Genomic DNA, 20,577 nt, shown 5'->3' on the forward strand with positions numbered 1-20,577 from the left:
AAAACCCCATGTGTTCAATATACCACACTCTGACTGTATCCCTCTTAGGGCCTGGTCCAGTGTCCATCACCATCAGTGCGAAGACCCCCCATTCACTTCAGTGGGCTTTGGACTGAGCCCTCACTGACTCCCACAGATGCGTACTCCTTCTCTCATGCTCCACTGCCTCCCACATGGACCCTCCCTCTCCCAGAGGCACAGGCCTTAGCTGCACTGAGGTATTTTGCTAACATTTCTCACAGTCCTTACCACTGGTGGAAGAATTGGTGGGAGTGCTAGGCAGGGTGACCAGATGTCCCAATTTTATAGGGACAGTCCCATTTTTTGGGACTTTTTCTTATATAGCCACCTATTACCCCCCACCCCCATCCCGTTTTTTTCACAGTTGCTGTCTGGTCACCCTAGTACGAGGGTAGACAAAATATTGGTGGCTCCTGACATGTTAAGCACTACAGTGTGGGCTATATCTAAAACGTAGGTTGACCTAGCAACATTGCTCAGGGATGTGAAACATTCACCCCGCAAGAGATGTAGTTAAGCCCCCAGTATAGCCACTGCTAGGCCAAGGGAAGAATTCTTCCATAAACCAAACTACCACCTCTCGAAGGGCTGGAAAACCCCCTTTTGTCACTGTCGCGAGTGTCTACACTACAGTGGCGAAGCTGCAGCACTGCAGCAGTAGCTCTTACAGTGAAGTCATGTAGGCCTGCTCTGAGCAAGGTTACATGACATGGCGATTGAAGTAATTCAGAGATTCCAAAGCCTGAAAGGACCATTGTGATCCTCTTGTTTGATCTCCTGCATAGCTCAGGCCACAGGACTTCCCTGAATTAATCACAGACAGAAGTGCCAGCAGTCCCTGGAGCCATCTACACCAGCACTCTCACCGTCCTTAACAGCAGCCAAACTAAGCTAGAGGTAGCAACGGTGGAAAACTTTAGCAAGGAATTCCCTGTAACAGACACAGGCGTATTAGAAACACGCACACGTGCCTCTCGTCGTCCCCAAACAGATCCCGCCATGGCGAGAGGTCTGTGGGGCCAGGATTCAGGAGCGCTGCTACACTAAATCTAGCCAGGCCTCGGGCTGGCACAGGGAAGGACAGGAGAAATATCAGCGGGTGCCAGCGATGAAACCTGTGAGATCAAAGATGGCACCGTGGGCTGCATCAATAAAGGGAAAGGAGAGTGGCTGATGTAAACATGCAGTGAGGGGTTAACGGAGCCAGAGTATATAGATGAGTGTCAATGCTACCAGCTAAGAGTGGGTTCCAATGGTTAGAGTGGGGGGGCAGGGCTGGGAGTCAGGACTCCTGGGTTCCATCCCAGCTCTAGGTGGGGGGGCTGGGAGTCAGGACTCCTGGGTTCTATCCCAGCTCTAAGTGGGGGGCTGGGTCTAGTGGTTGGGGTGGGGGGCTGGGAGTCAGGACTGCTTGGTTGAATCCCAGTTCTGGGCAGGGAACGGGGCCTAGGGGGTTAGCACAGGAATGGAGGCTGGGGGCCAGGACTCCTGGGTTCTTGCCCCAGCTCTGCTACTGCCTGGCCGTTATTTACAGTCTAGCCCTGACCCCTGCTTTGTTCTGCTGAACATTCAGGCCAGGCGCCCCCTTAGGCTGCTGGGGGCGGCTCTGGGCGTACCCCTGCCCGCTCCCCCAGCCCGTCACACCCCTGCGATCCCGGCCCCAGGAGGCGCTCGGGCAGCGCGGGCACCGCGCCAATGCCCCAGCGCAGGGGCAGCCCGGGGGCCCGCGGGCGGGGACCGCAGAGGTTTGCCAGCAGGCGGCACGGGAAGCACCGGCGAAGCCCGTGCAAGGGGCCCTGTCGCACGCGGGTGGCGGACGCCGGGCGCGGAGAGACGGGGGCGCGGGGGACCGGTCAGCCCCCGGCGGGGGGCAGCGGCTGCAAAGGCCGAGAGCCGGCGGGCTGGGTCCGGTCAGTGCCCCGCCCCGGGGTCCGCACGGGCGGGGTGACACGAACCCCCGGCCTCGCTCCCGCAGCCCCGCGCAGAGCCAGGCCCGGGCCCGGCAGCGCGAGCGGGCCCGGCCCGGCCCTCGCCATGGCAACGGGCTGGACCCGGGCCCCGCCCCCCGGCACCCCAGGCCCCGCCCCGGGACGGGGCTCTTCCGGAGGGCTCCCGTCGTGCCCCGCGGGCGGAAGCGGAAGTGGAAGCGGCCGGGCTGACCGGAGCAGCCGGCGCGGGGAGGCAGATGGCGGAGTCCGGGCCGCAGCCCCTGGGGGCCCCGAGCCGGCACGAGAAGAGCCTGGGGCTGCTCACCACCAAGTTCGTGTCGCTGCTGCAGGAGGCCAAGGACGGCGTGTTGGACCTCAAGCTGGTGCGGCCCGGCGGGGGCAGGGGCGAGAGCGGGGGGGGGGAGGAGGGACTAGCTGGGGGGTAACTCTCCGTGGGGTGTCGGGGGGGGCTGTAGGGGGTAGGGTAGCTATTTGTGACCAGGCAGGGGTATCAGTCCATGGGGGGCATCCAGAGGGGGCAGGAGGATTTCTGCCCATCAGGGGGTATCTGTCCGTGGGAGGTTGCAGAGGGGCGGGGGTGTCTGTAGGGTGTGAAGTGGTTACCTTGGCTGCCAAGTGGGGGCTGTGTAGGGCCCAAGCTGTTGTGAGGCCAGGCTGAGGTGTGCCCTGTTTGGTGCCCTTGGGTGCTAGGCTGGAAGGATGTGCACTGCGGGAAGTAGTGATTAGTGCCATGGGGCTGGGTGCAGGGCCTGGGTGGAGCCCTCAGTGTCAGCCATATTACTAGGGAGTATTTCTAAATATGTAAGTTTCCCTATCATAATTGCATAGTGACACAATGTGAAAGGAGTTGCCCCCACCCTTGCAAAAGAGCCAAAACCCTGCCCCAGGAAAACTCTTCCAGGGTGCCCTGAAGGCCAACACACCCGGTTTGTGTCCCACCTACCAGGGAAGCAATTTCCAGAGCCAAGGGTCCCATCACCTAGAACATAATATCCCGGACCAAATCCAGGACCTGCCAGCCCTAGCACAGCAGCTCATCTCAGGTTGCAACACAGAGAAACAGCACTAAATTAAGCAGACCCCAACTTGAAAGGGATACACAGATCAAAATCAACCCCTTGCGTTATATCCGGGACCTGACAGGAAACCAGTGCCATCTGCAGGGCACAGGGAAAGCACTGCTAAGCAAGGGGGCATGCACTTCTCACTAGCTGAAGTTTCCAAATGATCTTTAGGGTTAGCTCTGGTAGAGCACTCTGTCTCCTCCGGCCTGAAGCTGATAAAGGCCTGGATGCTTGGGGAGGGGAGGCGCAGAGAGGAAATCAGACCATTTCTGGCTGAAGCATTGGAGATTGCATGTAAGTGATGAGATGAACATGCATTTTCTCACATCACTGACACCAAGCTGCATGTTTATGCATCACAGAAGCGCACTGCACAGTCTGTCCCCAAAGCTATCTCACCCCACCATGTCCTAGATCACTAACATGCCGCTCACAGCACCCTGGTGAGCAGCCTTTTCAACATATACGATTCTGGGGGGAAGAGAGGAAGATTCAATATGAAAAAAGTTGCTTTGGATAAACTGAAGCTCAGGATGGGGCAGGTGATTGGGGCTGCGAGGGACAGATTGGAGGGGGTTAAGCTGAATGTCCTTCTATGGTGCTGGGCTGCAGCCTGCCTTCTCAGCCTCCTGAGCATCCTCTACCCCTGGGAGCTGCTGCTTATCATTGTTGGGGTGTGTGTGTGTGGGGGGGGGTGGGAATAGGGTGCAGAAGTGACATTTGGGGTGGGCATCTGTCTCCCAGAACTGTTGGCACCTATGAGAGGCTACCAGCATCCTCCAAGTAAGTAGAGGTGACGTCATTTACCTCAGGTGGTGGCCATGGGGAGAAGCTCCCAGCTGTGTCACTGTCCAGAGAACTAAGACAGTGGAATGCTCGTTCTTCAGAACTGGGTGTCTCTCTGGGGTTGCCTGTCTGAGTAGAGGCACTCTAGGGAGCTGGATGAATCTCCCTGGGATCTGCAGTGCTGCAATTGCTGCTCTAGGCAGCAGGCATGGATGTACGCATCCACTTGGGAGCCCAGGGTGGGATTACTGAAAACAGGAGGCTTAATAGATCTGGGAAGGGCTGTGGCCTGCTGGCTGAGTGCCGATAGAAGGAAGCACTTTTGCATCCAGGTGTGGCTGGGATGCAGCAGAACTCCTCCGAAGCTGGTCAGAATTTCTTTGATCAAATGTGGGTTTTCTTTTGTTTTTTCTGGAACATGCTGATTGTCAAAAGTGAAACTTTTCACAGAACCTGTCCGTTTTGAGGAAACTTTTGTCAGGCAGGTTTTTCAGAACCAGTCCGAGAGAGAGACCTCAGCGTAGCCAATAGCATGCTGGTTAGGACTGAGGTGAATGCCTGAACCACTGGGCTATAGAGTCATTCTCTCTTTCTTTGGCCCAGTGAATATTTAATGGAGTTTAAGGGCGGAAGGAACCACTAGATCATTTCATCTGAGCCCTGTATAGCACAGGCCACCACGCCCAAAATGGAACAGCTCCAACAGATCCTCTCTGCTGCTTCACCATTCGGTCATATTTGGATCTTGCTCTCACTGAGGCTCCACTCATGGGCAGATAGTGGGAAGTCCAAGTGCCTGTACAGTCCGGGTCCAGTGAATCAGAGATGCAGAGTGACCTGTCTTCTGTATCCTGCTATCAAATACAGCCCAAAGGCTGCTGCTCGCTCGCTCCCCAGAATTCTGTGGTACCTCCATCAGGGAACCCTTGAGACAGATCAACAATTACTCATTACTGCCTTTCTGACCTGGGAGGGAAAATAACAGAGCTAGGCAAACACAGCCATACTTACAGCAGAGGAGTCATCCGTGCCTTGTACTGTGTGGTATTGAAGGTAGCTTATGGATGGAGAATTGGCATAGGCACTTTATCCTTGTCCATTGGAGATCTTTGTTCAAAGTAAGCAACACAGTCTCCATGTCATACCCAGTGCCTAAACCTAGGTCTTGTCTACACGTGAAAGTTCTACCAGTGCAACATGCATCAGTGGAGTTACACCCATATATATCACACCAGCTGTGTGTGTTCACACTGGTGACTTCTGTCTGGCTTCAGATATATGCAGGAGGTGACCAAATATGTTTACATTCTGTCAGAAAAGTGGTGTGTGTTTGCTTCAGCAATGGCTGGCAAATGGGAGTCATGTTTGTCAGCATCATTGGAACAGATGAGTGGCTTCGGGAGCGCTGCTGTGAGAAGGGTGGCCAGACATGTCTGTTCTGCAATATCCAGTGCAGTGTGGCACTGGGTTTGTTAGTACAGACGGGTGATGCATCTACATTGGCCCAGCACCGATGTAATGCTCACTTATGCGGGGTTACTTGGGATGGGAGCTGGAGTCAAGGGACTCGTGTGTTAATGTGCAGCAGTTCCTGCTGACCGAAGGACAGTTCCACCAGTGGAACCTTCTTGTGTGGACACTGGGCCCGACGTCCAAGAGAGTCAAGGAAATCGGAGGACTTTGGGTAGTACAAGAGCTGCCTCATCACAGCCTCTCTAATCTGCTTAAAAAAAGAATAGAGCCTGGGGCTGAAATTTTGAGGGCCAAGGGGTGGCTTTTTGTGCATGGGCTGAACAATGCCCATTTGAGAGGTGCTGGCAGCTCACCTGAGGGAGGCGGTGACACTTTCCACCCAGCGTCATGGACGTCAGGGGGAAAAGGCCTGTGGGACTATCCAGCCCATCTCCCTGACAGTGCAGAACTATTGCCTTTAGTAGACCCAGTTTCTTCTCTCTCCCCCACACCTCCCCATTCCCGTCCTCCTTACCCTCTGGGTCTGACCAGTCAAGAGCATGCATCCAGTTTGCAGGTCGCCACACAAAGCTTCCCTAGAACATGGATGTAACATGTATTCCCCTCCCTCCCAACATGGCATTGTCATGGAGATGAGCCATCCGCATGGGATCCAAAGGAGCTGGGGAGGTGGCTGGGTTTGGTCTGTGATTGATGAAGTGTTAGTGGGATGAGAAATTGGATTGTGGGGCAGATCAGTGATAGTTTTGATGTCCCTGGGAACGGTATCTGATCTGTAATTTGAGAAGTGGGGGCATAAAGGAGATGCGGTTGGAAGCAGGGGGGGCTGATCTGTAGTTGGGGTGATGTAATGTCCGTGGCCATGGGGGGCAGAGCATAACTGGGAATTTCTGGAGTCAGCCGTCCACCTCTAACCCCCAGGCAGCGGATACCTTGGCGGTGCGGCAGAAACGGCGAATCTACGACATCACAAATGTTCTGGAGGGCATTGGGCTGATCGAGAAGAAATCCAAGAACAGTATCCAGTGGAAGTGAGTGACTGAGATGCTCTGAGCAGTGTGGGAAGATTCTGGGAGGAGGGTTCCTCTCAATGCTCCTCTCACTTTGAGGCCTTGCCCACAATCCACTCCCCCTGTTTCCCCCTCTGAAATTTCCCACCCTTGCTACCGCTGGCACAGCTCCACCTGCAGGAATGGTGGCAGAGGTAGCAGAGCCGCGGCTTCAAGCTTTGGTTGGCATTCTGAGTGCAGTGTCTGCCAGCTGGTCTGCGCTAGCGCTCCCCTAGCTGAGCTGCACCAGTAGCGGCTATGGGGAATTTGAGGTGGAACTGCTAGTATAGACGCGGGCCGGGAGCCATTTCCCCAGCGGCTGAGGTATGTAGCTGTTGCTTCGGGTGCATGCTAGCTACTTGCAGGGCTTTGACCAGAACAGATGCCTCCAACCCTTACCCTGGTGTTGAGAGAGGAAGGATTCTGCCCCCAGTAGGAGGGTAGGCTTTGACCCTCTTGTACTGGAAGGAGGCTTTGGTGGGGAGATGGGAGGTCTGGGGCCTCTGACCCTGGTGTACGACGGGAGACGGTGAGGCTCTAGCCGTGGTGCTGGAGAATGGCTTTGGCACTGCTGGGAGCTGGTGAAGTGTGGAAGAGCTGGGCTCCAACCTGTGTGTGTCAGGAGAGGGCTGGGAGTGGCTCCTCTTTCCAAGGCGGTGCAGTCGGTGCCCTCTGCAAATCGTATTTTCTCCCTTAATTCCTCTCTCTGTCTGCGCAGAGGTGTGGGCCCGGGCTGTAACACTCGTGAGATAGCGCACAAACTCATTGAGCTGAAGGCAGAGATAGAGGACCTGGAGCAGCGCGAACAGGAGCTGGAGCAGCAGAAGATGTGGGTCCAGCAGAGCATCAAAAACGTCACAGAAGACGTTCAGAACAGCAGATATCCTTTCAGCACCCCCAGCTCCCGGTTCGGTTCCTGCTGATCTCCTCTTCCTCCCCCAGGGCTGGCTGCAGGCTAGCTGGGCCTCCAGTACTAATGAGCTTACATTTCTATAGCACTTTCTCATCAAATCCTGCAAAGCATTGCACAAATGTTACTTGCACAGCACCTAGCAGGATGGGCTCCTGGGAGTATGCTCGTACAAATAATTAATAATAATAGCCAGCCCTGAGTGCATCCATGTCTGGGGTGGCACACAGCAGCTGATTAACAGCGCGCTGTAACATGACCCAGCAGCATACAACAGCAAGTAAAGCAAACTATCCACGTGCCACTGCAGGGAATGTTTGGGGAGGCAAGTGTAATCAGCTGGCTTGGAGTTTCCCCAAGATCGCTGGGGATTGCTTCACCTTTGGGGAAGGTGTGTTGGGATGTTTAGAGAGCATTTCACCCAAAAGACCCCACTTCTGGTCCTCTAGCACCATGTTGAGGCATCGCTTCAATACAGACTCAGGACAGAAATGCCTCTTTCTGAGTCATCAGTGTTACGTTCTCAAGCATGTAGCTGCTCTGGCAGGTTTCCTCTGAGTGCTAACCCTGCTGCAGGTAGACCTTCCCTCCAGACCACTTCAGAGGCTCTGGTGCGGGCATTTAGCTTCTTCTAGGAATTCCATTGTCTGCATGCAGGAAGGAGACACTCCACCAGCTGCTCTTTGAATTCTGTGCCCCCACAGGAAGCTGCACCTTTTCTCCTTAACCACAGGAACGTTAGCCTATGTGACGCACGAAGATATCTGCAAGTGCTTCACAGGTGAGGCGATGGTGCTGGGCCCCTACTGGTCTCCCGTGGCCTGAGGCAGCAGACCTACCTGGCTGTCCCAGCTGTGCTCCCCCATTTCCCAGGAGGGAGATGGCCGTAGATCCTAGCTGGTCCCCAAGATGTGCTCTCTGTGTCCTCTGTGAAGAGACAGTCCTGCATCTTCTCCCACAACCCCAGGAATCAGCTGCCACTAAATTCAAGCTGTATCATTGCAGTCAGAGGAGTCCCATCTGGGAATGGGACTGTTCTGTGCAAGGTGCAGACCACAGAATTCCCTAGAGCACACTTGCAATAGGGGGCTGTCTGCTCTGTCCCTTTGTATCTGGGGCCATGTTATCCTATAGGGCAGGTTTTTAATTGCAGGATTTCAGCTTTCCTTGGCAGGTTATCCCTTCCTAGGGGAGCCGTAGCAGAGCCCTCCCCAGGGCTGAGATGCGCTGCTTTGCATATAATAATAATTGGAGATATACCAATCTCCTAGAACTGGAAGGGACCTTGAAAGGTCATTGAGTCCAGCCCCCTGCCTTCACTAGCAGGACCAAGTACTGATTTTTGCCCCAGATCCCTAAGCGGCCCCCTCAAGGATTGAACTTACAACCCTGGGTTTAGCAGGCCAATGCTCAAACCACTGAGCTATCCCTCCCCCCTGACTGAGAAGAGCCAGCATTCCTTTTTCTTTGCCTCATTTGTACAAATAAATGCCTTTATTTCAAAGGCCCTGGTAGATCCAAGGCCCTACGTGATTTCGCCTCCCCCTGACTGTTTGCTCCTATTTCTTTCTGCGCTCCTCCCAGTCCCCTTTCCTTCGTGCACTTCCGTTGTCCTCACCTCCCTTGTGCCTGACCTGTTGCTTCCTGGGCTTGCAGCAGTTTCTCTACCTACTCACCAAGCTCTTTCTCTCTTCTCCTCAAGAGCCACCTTCTTCCAGGAATCTTCTCTTGTTTTCCTTCCAGTAACTTGTGCACAGCAACCCTCAGCTTTCCTGCTGTGCCGTGTCTGGTCTCTGACTCCTTGTGTAAACCACCAGAAAGATGTAAGGCACTAAATAACTTGTCAGCGCATGGGAGGATGTGATGGAACAGAAGTAGACAAATGTGTGGTAGCCATTATGTGTGGGAGGCAATTGGGGTGCAAGAGCCCAAGTCTAAAAGAGTTCAGAGGTTGCTTGTCACTTCTGCTCTTCAGAGCAGATTTACATCTGAAGCCAAACCTCACTCTGCAGTGGGAAGGCCTTGCAGCTGGACTCAAGGTCACGATTGTCTTTTTGGGAGCGGATCTGAATTATCCAGCTGTTTTAAAACAGACATCTCAGCCTGTCTCCTCGTGGTGTTACAGGGTGATCCCAGCTGGCCTCCCAGGGTGAAACTGATCTGTGTGTAGCCAGAAAACATGCCTTGGGTAGGAGACCTGACTTTCCACTCTCGGTGATCTTTGGAGAGCTGCTTTGCTGGGTCTCTTGTATCGCAGCCTTGTACTTCAGGCTGAATTCAACTTCCATTCCACTGTGCCCCCTTTTCTCAGTAAATACCTTGTGGGCTGAAATTTCCCTGTTTGGCCCTATCTCAAATGTGAATTTATTTTGAAAAACTGAATGAAAATAGGTTGCGCTGTTTCTTAGACTGAGTGGAAAAAATACTGATTTACCTTTTGTCGCTATCTTAAAATTTTCAGTCAGAAACTCGAAAAAGATCAAGGCACAAACATCAGACGTGGCTTGTTTCTTGAGATTTAAAGATCAAGGCAAATTTGAAACATGTTTCAATAGTTGTTGTAACATTGAAAGTTTGGAATTTAAGCATCTACTTTAGGACTCTTCTTTCCATATTTTAATCTGTTTTAAAGATGTATGTGGTAAGGATAAATTGCTGAAGATTCCCCACTTTACAGACGCCACAAGGTTTGGCAATAACTTTAGTAAGCCAAGTTGGTTTGGGCCAGGGAATTTACAAGGACAGCCGTTAGTTACCGGGCTGAGATCAAAGAACGTTCTCTCCCACTGTTCTTCCTTTCTTGTAACTTATGGGATTTTCCTCCCTTTCACCTATTTTTATTAATAAACCACGTGACGTTAAAGGCAAAACACTAATTCATGCCATGTAAAGGCTGAGATGTCAGTCACACGGGGGGCCAGCATGATACTTTTAGTCTTATTTTCCGTGTTAAATATGAACTAAGTGCACATCTTTGGAAAGAAAGGTGTTAAATGTCTAAGATTCTGCAAGGCGGTGGCATTCCCAGCTCAGCTCGGCACATGCTGGGCATGGGCCCCGACTGCTCCCTTTGTGGTGTCCTTTCTTGCTAACTTCAGTAACTCTCACAAACTTTGACCTGAACTTGGCTGTTTCTGGGGTCACTCCCTGCACAGGTCTTTCTCCCTGCCCCTAGCTCCCTTTTCCTCTGGAGACGCTCAACCCCTCTTTTCTTGCTACCAGAGTCCTAGCCCTCCACACAAGAGCTCTGAATCGCTGGCAGGGTCCTAGGACAGCTACCTGGAGATCATATCTGAGCGCTCTCTCTCTCAAAGGAGTCAAGCATCTGCGATCCTGTGTTGGCCCTACTGACAGCTATTGCTGGACTCAGCGTCTGTCCGATTTCTGAGCTTTGCTCACTGCCTGCCTGCTTGCCGTCCTGTTGGCCGTTTCATTAGTGGCTATGGGGCATGTTTAAAAACCAGCGCAAACAGCGTTAATCCACATAACTCCCTGTTCCTTTGGCTCAGCACTTGGTGACTGTGGAAACTGAACTGGGGCCTGGCGCAGAGAATAGCCCTTCCTTGGGAATCAGGCTGTGTTAGAGGGCTGAGCTGCAGTGCTCGGGAATCTCCAGGGATATGCCGGTCAGGATGGCCATACGAAGTGTTCTCGGATCATCCTGGTCCTGCCCTGGGAGGGACCTCCATGACGTGTGCGTGCGCTCCTGCCCGTAGCGCTCTGTTTCCTGTGTTTAGTTTCCCCGGGGCCATGTGTTGGGCCAGGGGTACGTTGTGAAGGATGGATGGTGATTCCCCAGTAAGGCAGGGTGGCCAGTCCTGGTTGGTGAGAGTGCACAGGAGCTCTCCCGGGAGGGGCTGGGTGAATGACAGCCCACACTGGGCCCAGCAGCCAGAGGCATCCCTTCAAGTGCTGATCAGTCTGTTTTCACAGGAGACACCCTCCTAGCAATTCGAGCCCCGTCAGGCACTCGGTTGGAGGTTCCCATTCCCGAGGTGGGTGCTGTGTTTGATCCAGCTGGGATGGAGGTGGCCTGGGTTGGTTGGAGTTACTGGGAGGATGTGGGCATTGCTTGCTTGCTGTGCTGTTGGGGAAGGAGGATCGTTCCGTCCGAGTGTGCTGGAGTACGGGTAGCTGTGGGAGGAGAGGGAGCAGCTGTCTGAGGGAGGGAGGCGCTCCTGTAGCATGCTGAGCCATTCCAGAGCGCAGCTCTTGCGCCGGGAAGCTAAAGTCCTGTTTTGAGGACTGCTGTTAATTGTATCTGGGTACTTTGCTCCCTGATTTCCTCAGGGCCTGAATGGACAGAAGAAATATCAGATCCATCTGAAAAGCACTAGCGGTCCAATTGATGTCCTCCTCGTAAACAAAGATGCTTTGAGCTCCCCCCCTGTGGTGCTCCCTGTCCCTCCCCCTGAAGACCTCATTCAGTGCCAGCCAGTCGTGCCCGCTAAACCGCAGAGATCGCCTGTTGCCCACTTCCAGGAGGCATCTGTCCCCAGCAGTACGCACCCGTCCACGCCCACCCCGACCAGCACTCAGGACCACAGCCCGGCTGCACAGAAAACAACGAGCCCAGGTGAGCAAGGAGTGGGATGGTGCCCGGGCGAGTGGGGAGGTACCAGCTAGCAATGGGGGAGGCTTTTTAGAAGTACTTTGGAGTTCATATGGGAATGTTTCCGAATGTCCAGATACAGCTAAACGTGGATCCCCCCGTCCCTGCCAGAGTTGTCCTCTAGTCCATTGGATCCTCCCTGCTCCGCCCTACACCTTCAATGGCTGTGGGCATATATGGGAGCTGAAGTGCACTGACTACAGCACTGAGTCAGTCAATTCCAGCCCTTCCCTCCTGTTCTGATTGGGGCCAGGCTGGCCGTCCCCTCGGCTGGGCTGGGCTGGGCTGGAGACAGTGCTCTCAGCCAGCAAGATGCCAGCAGGTGCTGGGAGCAATAGGAGAGTTTAGGATAGCGAGTCGGTGTGTGCTAGGGACACAGGCTCGTCCGGGGGATTGAGAACCAGGCAGAAAGCCCTCTGTCTGTGGACATGTCAGTGTCTGTTGCACTTAGGCCAGGTTTGTTAACGAGGGGGCAGCGGCTGGATTTGCTGGGGGCTGTGGCTGCTGCTTTGGGGGTCACGTATTCTGGAGTCCCCTGAAATCCCCCCTCCCTCGTGTGTGTGTGTAACAGAATGCAGCGTTTCGGCAGCAGAGTCCAAGAACAGCAGCGACTTTGACCCTCTCAGCTCGGTGGCCGCGCCAGCCAGCCAGCCGCCGGTGTTAGATACGCAGCCGCTCCAGTCATCTGCCTCGCTAGACAGCAGCTCCGTCCTGCCCAATCCCTCTACCTCCTTTGAGCCAATCAAGCCAGATCCCACAGAGAGTGAGTACAGCCTGGGCTCCTGGGGGGACTCTGCCGCAGGCAAGGGGCTGAAGTGCTGTTGGCGCTGCCCAGACAGGGCTGAGCTCTGCTTTGCTTTCTGCTGAGAGGCTTCAGTCAAGCCGTGTAAGCTGGGATCTAAAGGAAGGGGCAGGCAGATCCCTGCACCCCCAGGGGAGCTGCGTGCATGGCGGCGGCGAGGGTGAAAAAGCTGGCGGAGATGGCTCTCTGGTGAGACGCTGTTTACTGTCTGTGTTCTGACACTGGTAGCAGACGCTCTGACCCGAGAGGTCCCTTCTGGACCCCCATCTATCCATCCCGTTACCTGCCAGCGGTGCAGGGTTCTCCCCTAACAGTCCCTTCTGCAGTGCTGTGTCCAGTTGTGTCTCATCCTTTCAGCTGTTCCCTTGGGAGGGTTCTCCTGATAACTAGCCTCCCTCTCCACTCTCAATTTCATCCCATTCCTCAGGGTTACAGTCAGACTGAGTCTCTCTGTAAGGACATTCATCTCAGGTATTCACACTGAGAGAGCCATGGGCCCCAGGAGAGCAGCCTGCTCCGGGATGGGACCTGCCAGCTGTTTCATGCAGTGCGGCAGTGTAAGCAGGAAGTGGAGCCGTATCCCTCTAGGGACGTGAGAGAAGCCGAGCTGGACTACAGCCAGGCACCGCAAACAGCCTGGCTCTGTGGGGAAGGGCTGGGGGCTCTTTACTGGCAAGCGGCCAGGATGCTTGTTCTGTTTCCTTTCCAGAGCACAGCTCCCCTGCCGCCCTGTGGTGGCTCTGGAATCACCCCGGGGGCAGAGACCCTGTGCTGAATTGCCAGCCCCTGGAAATTCCACAGGCTGAGCAGGCAGGATTTGAAGAGGAAAGGAGAGGGTGTGTGGCAGGGGGAGGCGTCCCACGCTGTTGTGCCTGAAGCATGCTGAGAGGAGGCGATGGGGAGCCGGGAGAGGAGGGAGTGAGGCGGGAGTGCAGAGAAGCAGGAGGGATGAGAGTCTCCACTGCTTCCATTGATGGGCCTGGTCAGGAGAGACAGGCCATTGCATGGACCCCGCCCCATAGTGTTGGTATTCCGTGCTGTGGCCAGAGAGGGCGGGGGGCTAGTTGCGAGGGTGCTTGCCTGGGACTCTGGGGGTCCGGGTTCAGTTCCCTGCTACACTAAAGACTGCGCGTGTGACCCTGAGCCAGTCACTCAGCCGTGTGATGTGTGTGAGATAGCTCGGCCCTGCCGCGCTGGGGTTGAAAACACGTTCGTTAAAGAATGCGAGGGGCTCAGGGGGGCTCACGGAGTGGCCTGTAGATAGGAAGAGCTCTGGGCCGCACGTGAGGTCCGGGAGCTCAAGAGGGACCAAGGGAGGGATTCCCGGGGTTGGGGTCGCACCATGTTACCTGATGGCTCCACAGGCCACAGCTGTGGGAGCTCCTCGAGGTTTAGGCCTTGTTGACTTGGTCTTGCGGTGTGTCCTGGCGACTAATTGAAGTGCCAGTGGCTGTGGTGAGAGGACTAGGACATAGGGCGGAAGGAGGGCTAGGGGAGAACAGGATAACAAGGAAGAATGAGGAGGCTGAGATAAGGAATGGCTCCGGTGTCTGGCTGTGGAATAGTCTCCAGGGATCTGCTTGGTTTGCTGAAGGCCAGGCCGGACAGAGCACTAGGTGAGCAGAACTCTGTGTAGAGTGACCAGATGTCCCAATTTTATAGGGATAGTCCTGATTTTTGGGTCTTTTTCTTATATAGGCTCCTATTACCCCCCGCCCCCTGTCCCGTTTTTCACACTTGCTGCCTGGTCACCCTATCTGTGTGCTCCTCCTTCCTTTGACATAGACTTGTGCTCCCGAATCTGAGCTGATGTTCAGGGGGGAGAAAACACTTCCCCTCCTGGTTGTGAAGAGGTAATAAGGTAATAATTGGAGATATACCAATCTCCTAGAACTGGAAGGGACCTTGAAAGGTCATTGAGTCCAGCCCCCTGCCTTCACTAGCAGGACCAATTTTTGCCCCCGATCCCTAAGTGGCCTCCTCAAGGATTGAACTCACAACCCTGGGTTTAGCAGGCCAATGCTCAAACCACTGAGCTATCCCTCCCCCCACCCTTGAAAACATGACCCAGGTGTCACTGCTGCAGTTTTGTGTTCCTGAGTCTGCAGGCAGCCTGAAACAACAGCTCCGAGAGTAGTAAACCTCCAGCTTTTTAGTGTAAATGAAGCTGCTACAGAATTTTCAGCTGGCAGCACCAGCGTGGGCTGGAATGCCGGGTGCCTGGTGCCTACTTTAGGTTCAGCTGGCCATGTTGTCTGGCACCGTCACTGTATGGGAGGGAGCTGTCCAGGCAGGTAGGGGGGCTAGCTCTTATGGGTCACTTCCCCTCTCGTTTCTCTGAGTCTGGGACCCTCCCTCTGTAGAGCCCCTGTTTCCCCTCCTCCAGGGATGCGGGTTGGTGGTGTGGGGACTGGGATGGATGGCAAACGGCGTGCTGGGAGAACGCGTACTGGGAAGTGTGCCCAGCCACAGTGTGGGTAACTGAGGACGGGGGCCCTAGGCGGGGCTGGCGTGTGCTGTCGTATTTCAGACCTTGCATGGCGCAGGGCCAACCAGTCTGGTTCCTTGTCTTCACAGTGCTGGAACTTCCCAAAGAACTCTCGGAGATGTTTGATCCAACACGAGGTACGCTGATCCTCCTCACCGCTGCTGCCCTCTGCCTGCCCTCCCTGTGCTCGGGGACGGGCTCTGTTCTCCCTCCCTTTCTCAGCTCGCCTCTACTGGTCCTTGGCACAGGAAGGAGGCCGTGCACAGGAGTCCTTTCTGGTTCCTCTAGGGACCTGGTTCTGTGAGGCACCTGCAGTCTCTGTGCTTATTAGATGCTGAGCAACCTCTGCTGGAGGCTTCTGGGGTGACAGCGATTAATCTGTTCAGACCCTGTCTATACTGGTGACCAGTGCTGCCAACAAATGATTATTGCCAGTGCATCACACATCGGCCCAATCTCCCCCTCGACCCCCATACTAACATAAAATGGTATCCTAGGCTCCCCTCCTGCTTGCCCCCACCTGGTCTGTAGTGTCTGGACTAAGGTGATAAGTCAGACCCTGCTGTTTCAGTTGTGCACAGGGCTCGTGTGTACAAATAATCTGGAGTGGGGGACCGGCCTAGACTAGTCCCTGCTCTCTGCAGTCCCCCACGGTGCTTGTCCTGGTGCTGCTGAAGACTGGCCATGGGGTTTGTGGCTCTCATCTCGCCCAGCTCAGAGGCTGCCCCGTTGGCACCTTGGGTTAAAAAGCCTGGGGCCGTTGGCTAGTCCCCCGCAACGCTGAGTGATGCAGCTGAAACAAGGGTGAGGAACGCCAAGGAAGTCAGGCTAATGTAGGCAGCATGGGCTTCATGTTGCTGGTTCTTCTCACTGGAGCTGCTCTCCTGAGCCCCTGGCATGGTGCTTCCAGCTGGCCTGGCTGCCTCCAGAGAACAAGCTGAGCACACGCCGCTGCTTTGCAGCACTGGGGCACGTCAGCCAAGTGCAGCACATAGAGAGTGTCCGGCTGCCATGGCAGGTCACCGCACAAGAGCCGTCTCCATGAAGCGCTCCCCTCACCCTGCCGGGTGGGCTTCAGTCACGTGTTGTGGGCTCCCAGAACAGACTCCGCTGGTGGCCTATGAAACCCTCTGTGCTAAATGTCCAGCACCCCTCTGTGCTTTGGGCTCCCCCCGCCAGAGCATGCGTGTGTGACTCGGGTGAAATGCAACCAGGCGGCAAATCAGGCTGTACCGTATGAACAGCTGTAGCACCCCAGCCTGCCCTTCCTAGCCGACTGCTGGCAGACAGTCATGCAGATGTGCTGTGCTGATACACAGTGAGCGCCATGCCAGTGCCCTCAGGAGATAAATACTCCCTGTTCTGGGCGATGTTTTCCATGATGTGGAGAGGGAATGCCCCAGATCCTGCAGGGAAGGTAAATGCAGCAGCCGGGGACAGGTGCAGTTGACCTCGGGGGCTGTTGGTGAGATGTCCATAGAACAGTCTCTTTGCACAGACCAGTTGCTAGTGTTAAAGCGTAGGGTTTGACACGCGCAGTGACTACGGGACCCAGAGAGATGGGGCCTGCAGCAAATATCCCTCCGACCTTCGCGTCTGCGTTCTAACAGTACCGTGGCCTGGGTGCTGGGTTGGTGCTGATGGCTGGGGGGGGTTAAAGTTCCTGCCCACTGGCATGCAGAGGAAGGCCAGGAGGCCTCCTGTTTTTCATTTGATATGTGTCGCTTCATAGCTCACCGTTTGGTTTTCAAACATCCCACCAAGCAAGCAGGACCTCGGCGGTGCCCGTGATGCCGTTGCTGTAGGAGACTTAACGACACAGATTTTGTATTTAATTTCCCCTATTTTAAGGAAAAGGAAAAAATCCTGCATGGTTTTGGTTTCGCAATTCCCTTCGCCATGCTGAATCGGCTGGGGGAGGGGCAGTGCTTCTGCGGCTGTTTGCAGACCATCTTCTGGGGAGCGGGGAAGCATGGATGTGGCTGGCCCGGAGTACTGATTGTCCTAGGGGCTAGTTGGTCAAATCTTTGTAGGTGCACATGGGCGCAGCTTAGGTCCAAACCTGTTCGCATTTTGACAACTGTCTTGGTTAGTAGAGAGAGAGACAGTGATCAGACGTGTGTCTTTAATTGCTTAGTTTTTATTTTTAATCTCTACCTCCCCAGTAAATCCCCTGCCCCCACACATGCAAGCAGTCACTTGTCCTCAGTGAGGACTGTGAACTTGCCAAGTTTCAGTGGGCCAATTTTAGCCACTTTTGCTGCAGTCTCTTTTTAAAGAAGTGTTGGGAATATGTTCAGGCTGGGGAAAATGTGCATTACTGGTGCTAGGCCGGCCGGGGGTGCCGTCGCGGGGGCGAGGCTCGGTCCCCGGCCGGGGGTGCCGTCGCGAGGACGAGGCTCGGTCCCCGGCCGGGGGTGCCGTCGCGGGGGCGAGGCTCGGTCCCCGGCCGGGGGTGCCGTCGCAGGGGCGAGGCTCGGTCCCCGGCCTGGGCCAGCCGGGGGCGCCGTCGCGGGGTTTGTCATGCTGGAGCAGGCACAAGAATCTTGCAGGATTTTTTGGCCCAGTTTCTCTCTGCCACGGAGTTAATGGCTCGAGCCCTGCGCTCCTGTTTGCTCCAGAGCTACCTGTAGTTCAGGTCTGGGACTTGGCTTCCGTGACACTGGGAGGAAAGAACTCGGGGGAGGGGAAGGGTATTGAGGAAGAGGAAGACTAGGCGCTGGAAAGCAGAGTGCGCCCCTCACCCTGCTGTCTCCCCCCAGAATGTATGAACTCCGAGCTGCTGGAAGAGCTGATGTCGTCCGAAGGTGAGTTGCTGGCGTTTGTTGCCTCGGAACTCTCTTTTTTTTTCTTTGGGGGGGGCGGGCTGTCGTTTGTACGACGTCTGGCATTCGGGGGGCAGCCCCGCACTGGCTGGCGCTCAGTCCCGCCTCGCCTCAGGCAGAAGAACTCTTCGAACAGACTCTGCCCTCAGTTTCCTCCTGCGGATGAGGAGTGGGATGTGAGAGCTGAGGCCTCCCTGTGAGGCTCCAATCCGGGGGTGGTAGGCGGGATAGTTCCCAGGCTTGTAACAGTAGGGCCCTGCTTTCTCTTCAACAGTATTTGCTCCCTTGCTCCGCCTTTCCCCTCCCCCCGGAGACCACGACTACATCTACAACCTGGATGAGAGCGAAGGCGTCTGCGACCTCTTCGACGTGCCTATCCTCAACCTCTGACTCCCCGGCGCGGCGGCCGGGCTGGTGAACGGACTGTTTTGTAGCTGGCTTTGGAAAGTCTCTTCGGATTCCTTTTGTGCTAGTGCTGGATGAGAGTCAGAGGGGCTCTTGGCCGGACTAGAACCAAGACATGGACTTGTGGACTGGGAGCCTCCCTGTAGCTTCTCTCTTCCCGTGTTGCACATGCCAGGTCCTCGAGTTACCTCACCCTGCTGCATCTCTGTCTCTCCACTGGATCCTAGGCCTCTTCCGAAAGGCTCCGTGTTTGAACCTTCCCCGTACAGCTTTGCCCATGTGCCTCTCAGAGCTTCCTCCCATCGGCATGCCTTGGATTTCCTGCACTTCCACAGGCACTTTGCATCTCCTAGGCATCAGCTGCTAGACGGCGTCTTAGTATGATGGTCAGTTTGCAAGCCCAGAAGTAGTTAGTGGGCGGCAGCCTCGGCCCCTCTCCGATTAGGGTGGCCGTGCTCGGCTGTGAAAATTGGCCCTGTGAGCTCTGGTCCTCAGTGACTCCAGCTAGTTCATTTGACAAGTGAAAAGCAATTGGCAGCTGCTAGCTGTGCTGGTCCTGGGGCCCAGGAGCTGAGCTGAGTCATGCATTCCCCCTGCCCCCTCCCTGGCAGGGTTGGCGATCCTGCATCAGGCCTTGTTAGTTAAACCTCTGTGCTGATGCATGAAGAGGCTCCATTTCCACTCCCTCTCCTGGAGCTGTGCTGAGGGGCCATTTTTTCTGACATCTGGGAATCAATCTGTCCTCCCTGCCTTGCGCTGGAGCCTGGGTCGGCGTGGCAGGAGGCGGAGGTGGACCCATTCGGTAGCACTTTGCCATGACAAGTTGGGTCTGTTTTGCTGAAGCACAGACAGCAATGTCCTCTGAGGCAGACCAAGCATCTGCTCCAGGGTGGGGCTTGCCAGTGTGTTAGGGGTTCTTCCCCTGTGGCCGGATGCCTTTGCTTTCCATTCCTGATCTGGTGGCAGGGTGCTACCTGGTGTGATGCTCTCTCTGCATCTCCCCCCTCCTGCCCAGTTTTTCCTCATCCCTTGTTAACGGAAGGTCTCCTGTAATTTTTGGCGATTTGAGGCTCCCTCTGCCTTGCATGCCTCTGAATTTTGGTCACTGGAGTAGAAAGCCCCTCTGCAGGTGGCGCAGTCAGCCTCTGGGTTTGCACTGTGTTTGCCAGGCTCCACCGCCCCTGATTCGGGATTTGAGAAAAATCTTAGCTTTGCACCTTTCTTGAACACCGGACTGCAGCAGCTCTCCTGCTTCTGCTGGCCGCAGAGCTGATAGTGCTGGGGCTGCAGCTAGAAGGGCCACTGCCTGTCCTCTAGCAGCTCTCAGCCGGCCCCCCGCCCCCCAACAGTTGACTGCTCCCATCAGCCACCTGGTCTGTCTGTAGGACAGAGCCAGCTCTGACTGCTGCCCAGCGAGAGGGAAGCAGTCAGGAGATCCTGCAGGGAACGCTCCCTTAGAGAACAGGTATTGGAAACCCTAGAGGAGCAGTTGGGGGGCGGGCGTCTCCTTTTCCGGTTCTGCTGCCAGCAGTGAGCAGCTAGTACTGGAGAGAGAGATGAAGGTCCCAGAGGGACAATAGGCCTCCAGATCCACATGCACCAGTTCCTAAACCTCTCTCCTCTTTTGCATGGGAGCTGCTTGGAACCTGGGGGCCAGCGTGTGCGTTAGCCAAAGGCCAGGGCCTTTGTGAGTAGCTAGAGTTCTCTGTGTACTGCCTGGCCTTGCTCGCCTTCAAGCTGTTGATCTCTTGCCATCAGTTAGATGATGTTTGGTAAAGATATTTAGTGAGAATTTACAGTAGCAAATGAACTTGGATTCGTATATAAAGATTATTTTTATACCTTTTGCAGCGAAAGAAAATTGCCTGTAATATTTGTACAGTGTTCTCGGAGTGAATAAACTGAACCTTTCAGAGCCTCCTGTCAGCCCTTGAGCACAACCAAGCATTGTCCAGTTGGCCATTTCTTCACCCAGCCGCCCTGTGGGTGCTGCAGTGGGGTGCTGGGCTTGCCGGCCCGCACCCCTCGAGACGGGATGCCCTCACTTCCAGGGGGCTCCTGGGCCAGCTGCTGTTCACCAGCGGCGGCCGGTCTATAGTTGGGGTTAGTCTGAGCATTTTAGAGTTGTCAGTTGTGTGTGGGGACATATCTATGGTCAGACAAGAAGTGAGGAAATCCTTGGCTGGGGCCGGT

The 20,577-nt window shown here is 55.2% G+C and overlaps 1 protein-coding gene across 2 annotated transcripts; it reads left to right on the plus strand.

Annotated features, from left to right (window-relative positions):
* The first annotated feature begins 2,138 nt into the window (after window positions 1-2,138).
* On the plus strand, window positions 2,139-20,340 carry E2F4 (E2F transcription factor 4). Of its 2 annotated transcripts, none has more exons than XM_044987832.1 (10): window positions 2,139-2,332; window positions 6,215-6,324; window positions 7,061-7,249; window positions 7,957-8,033; window positions 11,186-11,247; window positions 11,543-11,828; window positions 12,436-12,627; window positions 15,244-15,291; window positions 17,917-17,961; window positions 18,254-20,340. In XM_044987832.1, exons 1-10 carry the CDS (start codon window positions 2,207-2,209, stop codon window positions 18,367-18,369), a joined length of 1,251 nt encoding a protein of 416 aa, XP_044843767.1. In that variant the 5' UTR covers window positions 2,139-2,206; the 3' UTR covers window positions 18,370-20,340. The 2 variants fall into 2 exon arrangements, with proteins under 2 accessions (XP_044843767.1, XP_044843768.1); XM_044987833.1 differs by having other exon boundaries at window positions 7,061-7,222; window positions 7,990-8,033; window positions 18,254-20,335.
* Window positions 20,341-20,577: the final 237 nt, after the last annotated feature.

This window comes from Mauremys mutica, chromosome 14 (genome assembly GCF_020497125.1).
Source record: "Mauremys mutica isolate MM-2020 ecotype Southern chromosome 14, ASM2049712v1, whole genome shotgun sequence".
NCBI classification, from domain to species: Eukaryota; Metazoa; Chordata; order Testudines; family Geoemydidae; genus Mauremys; species Mauremys mutica.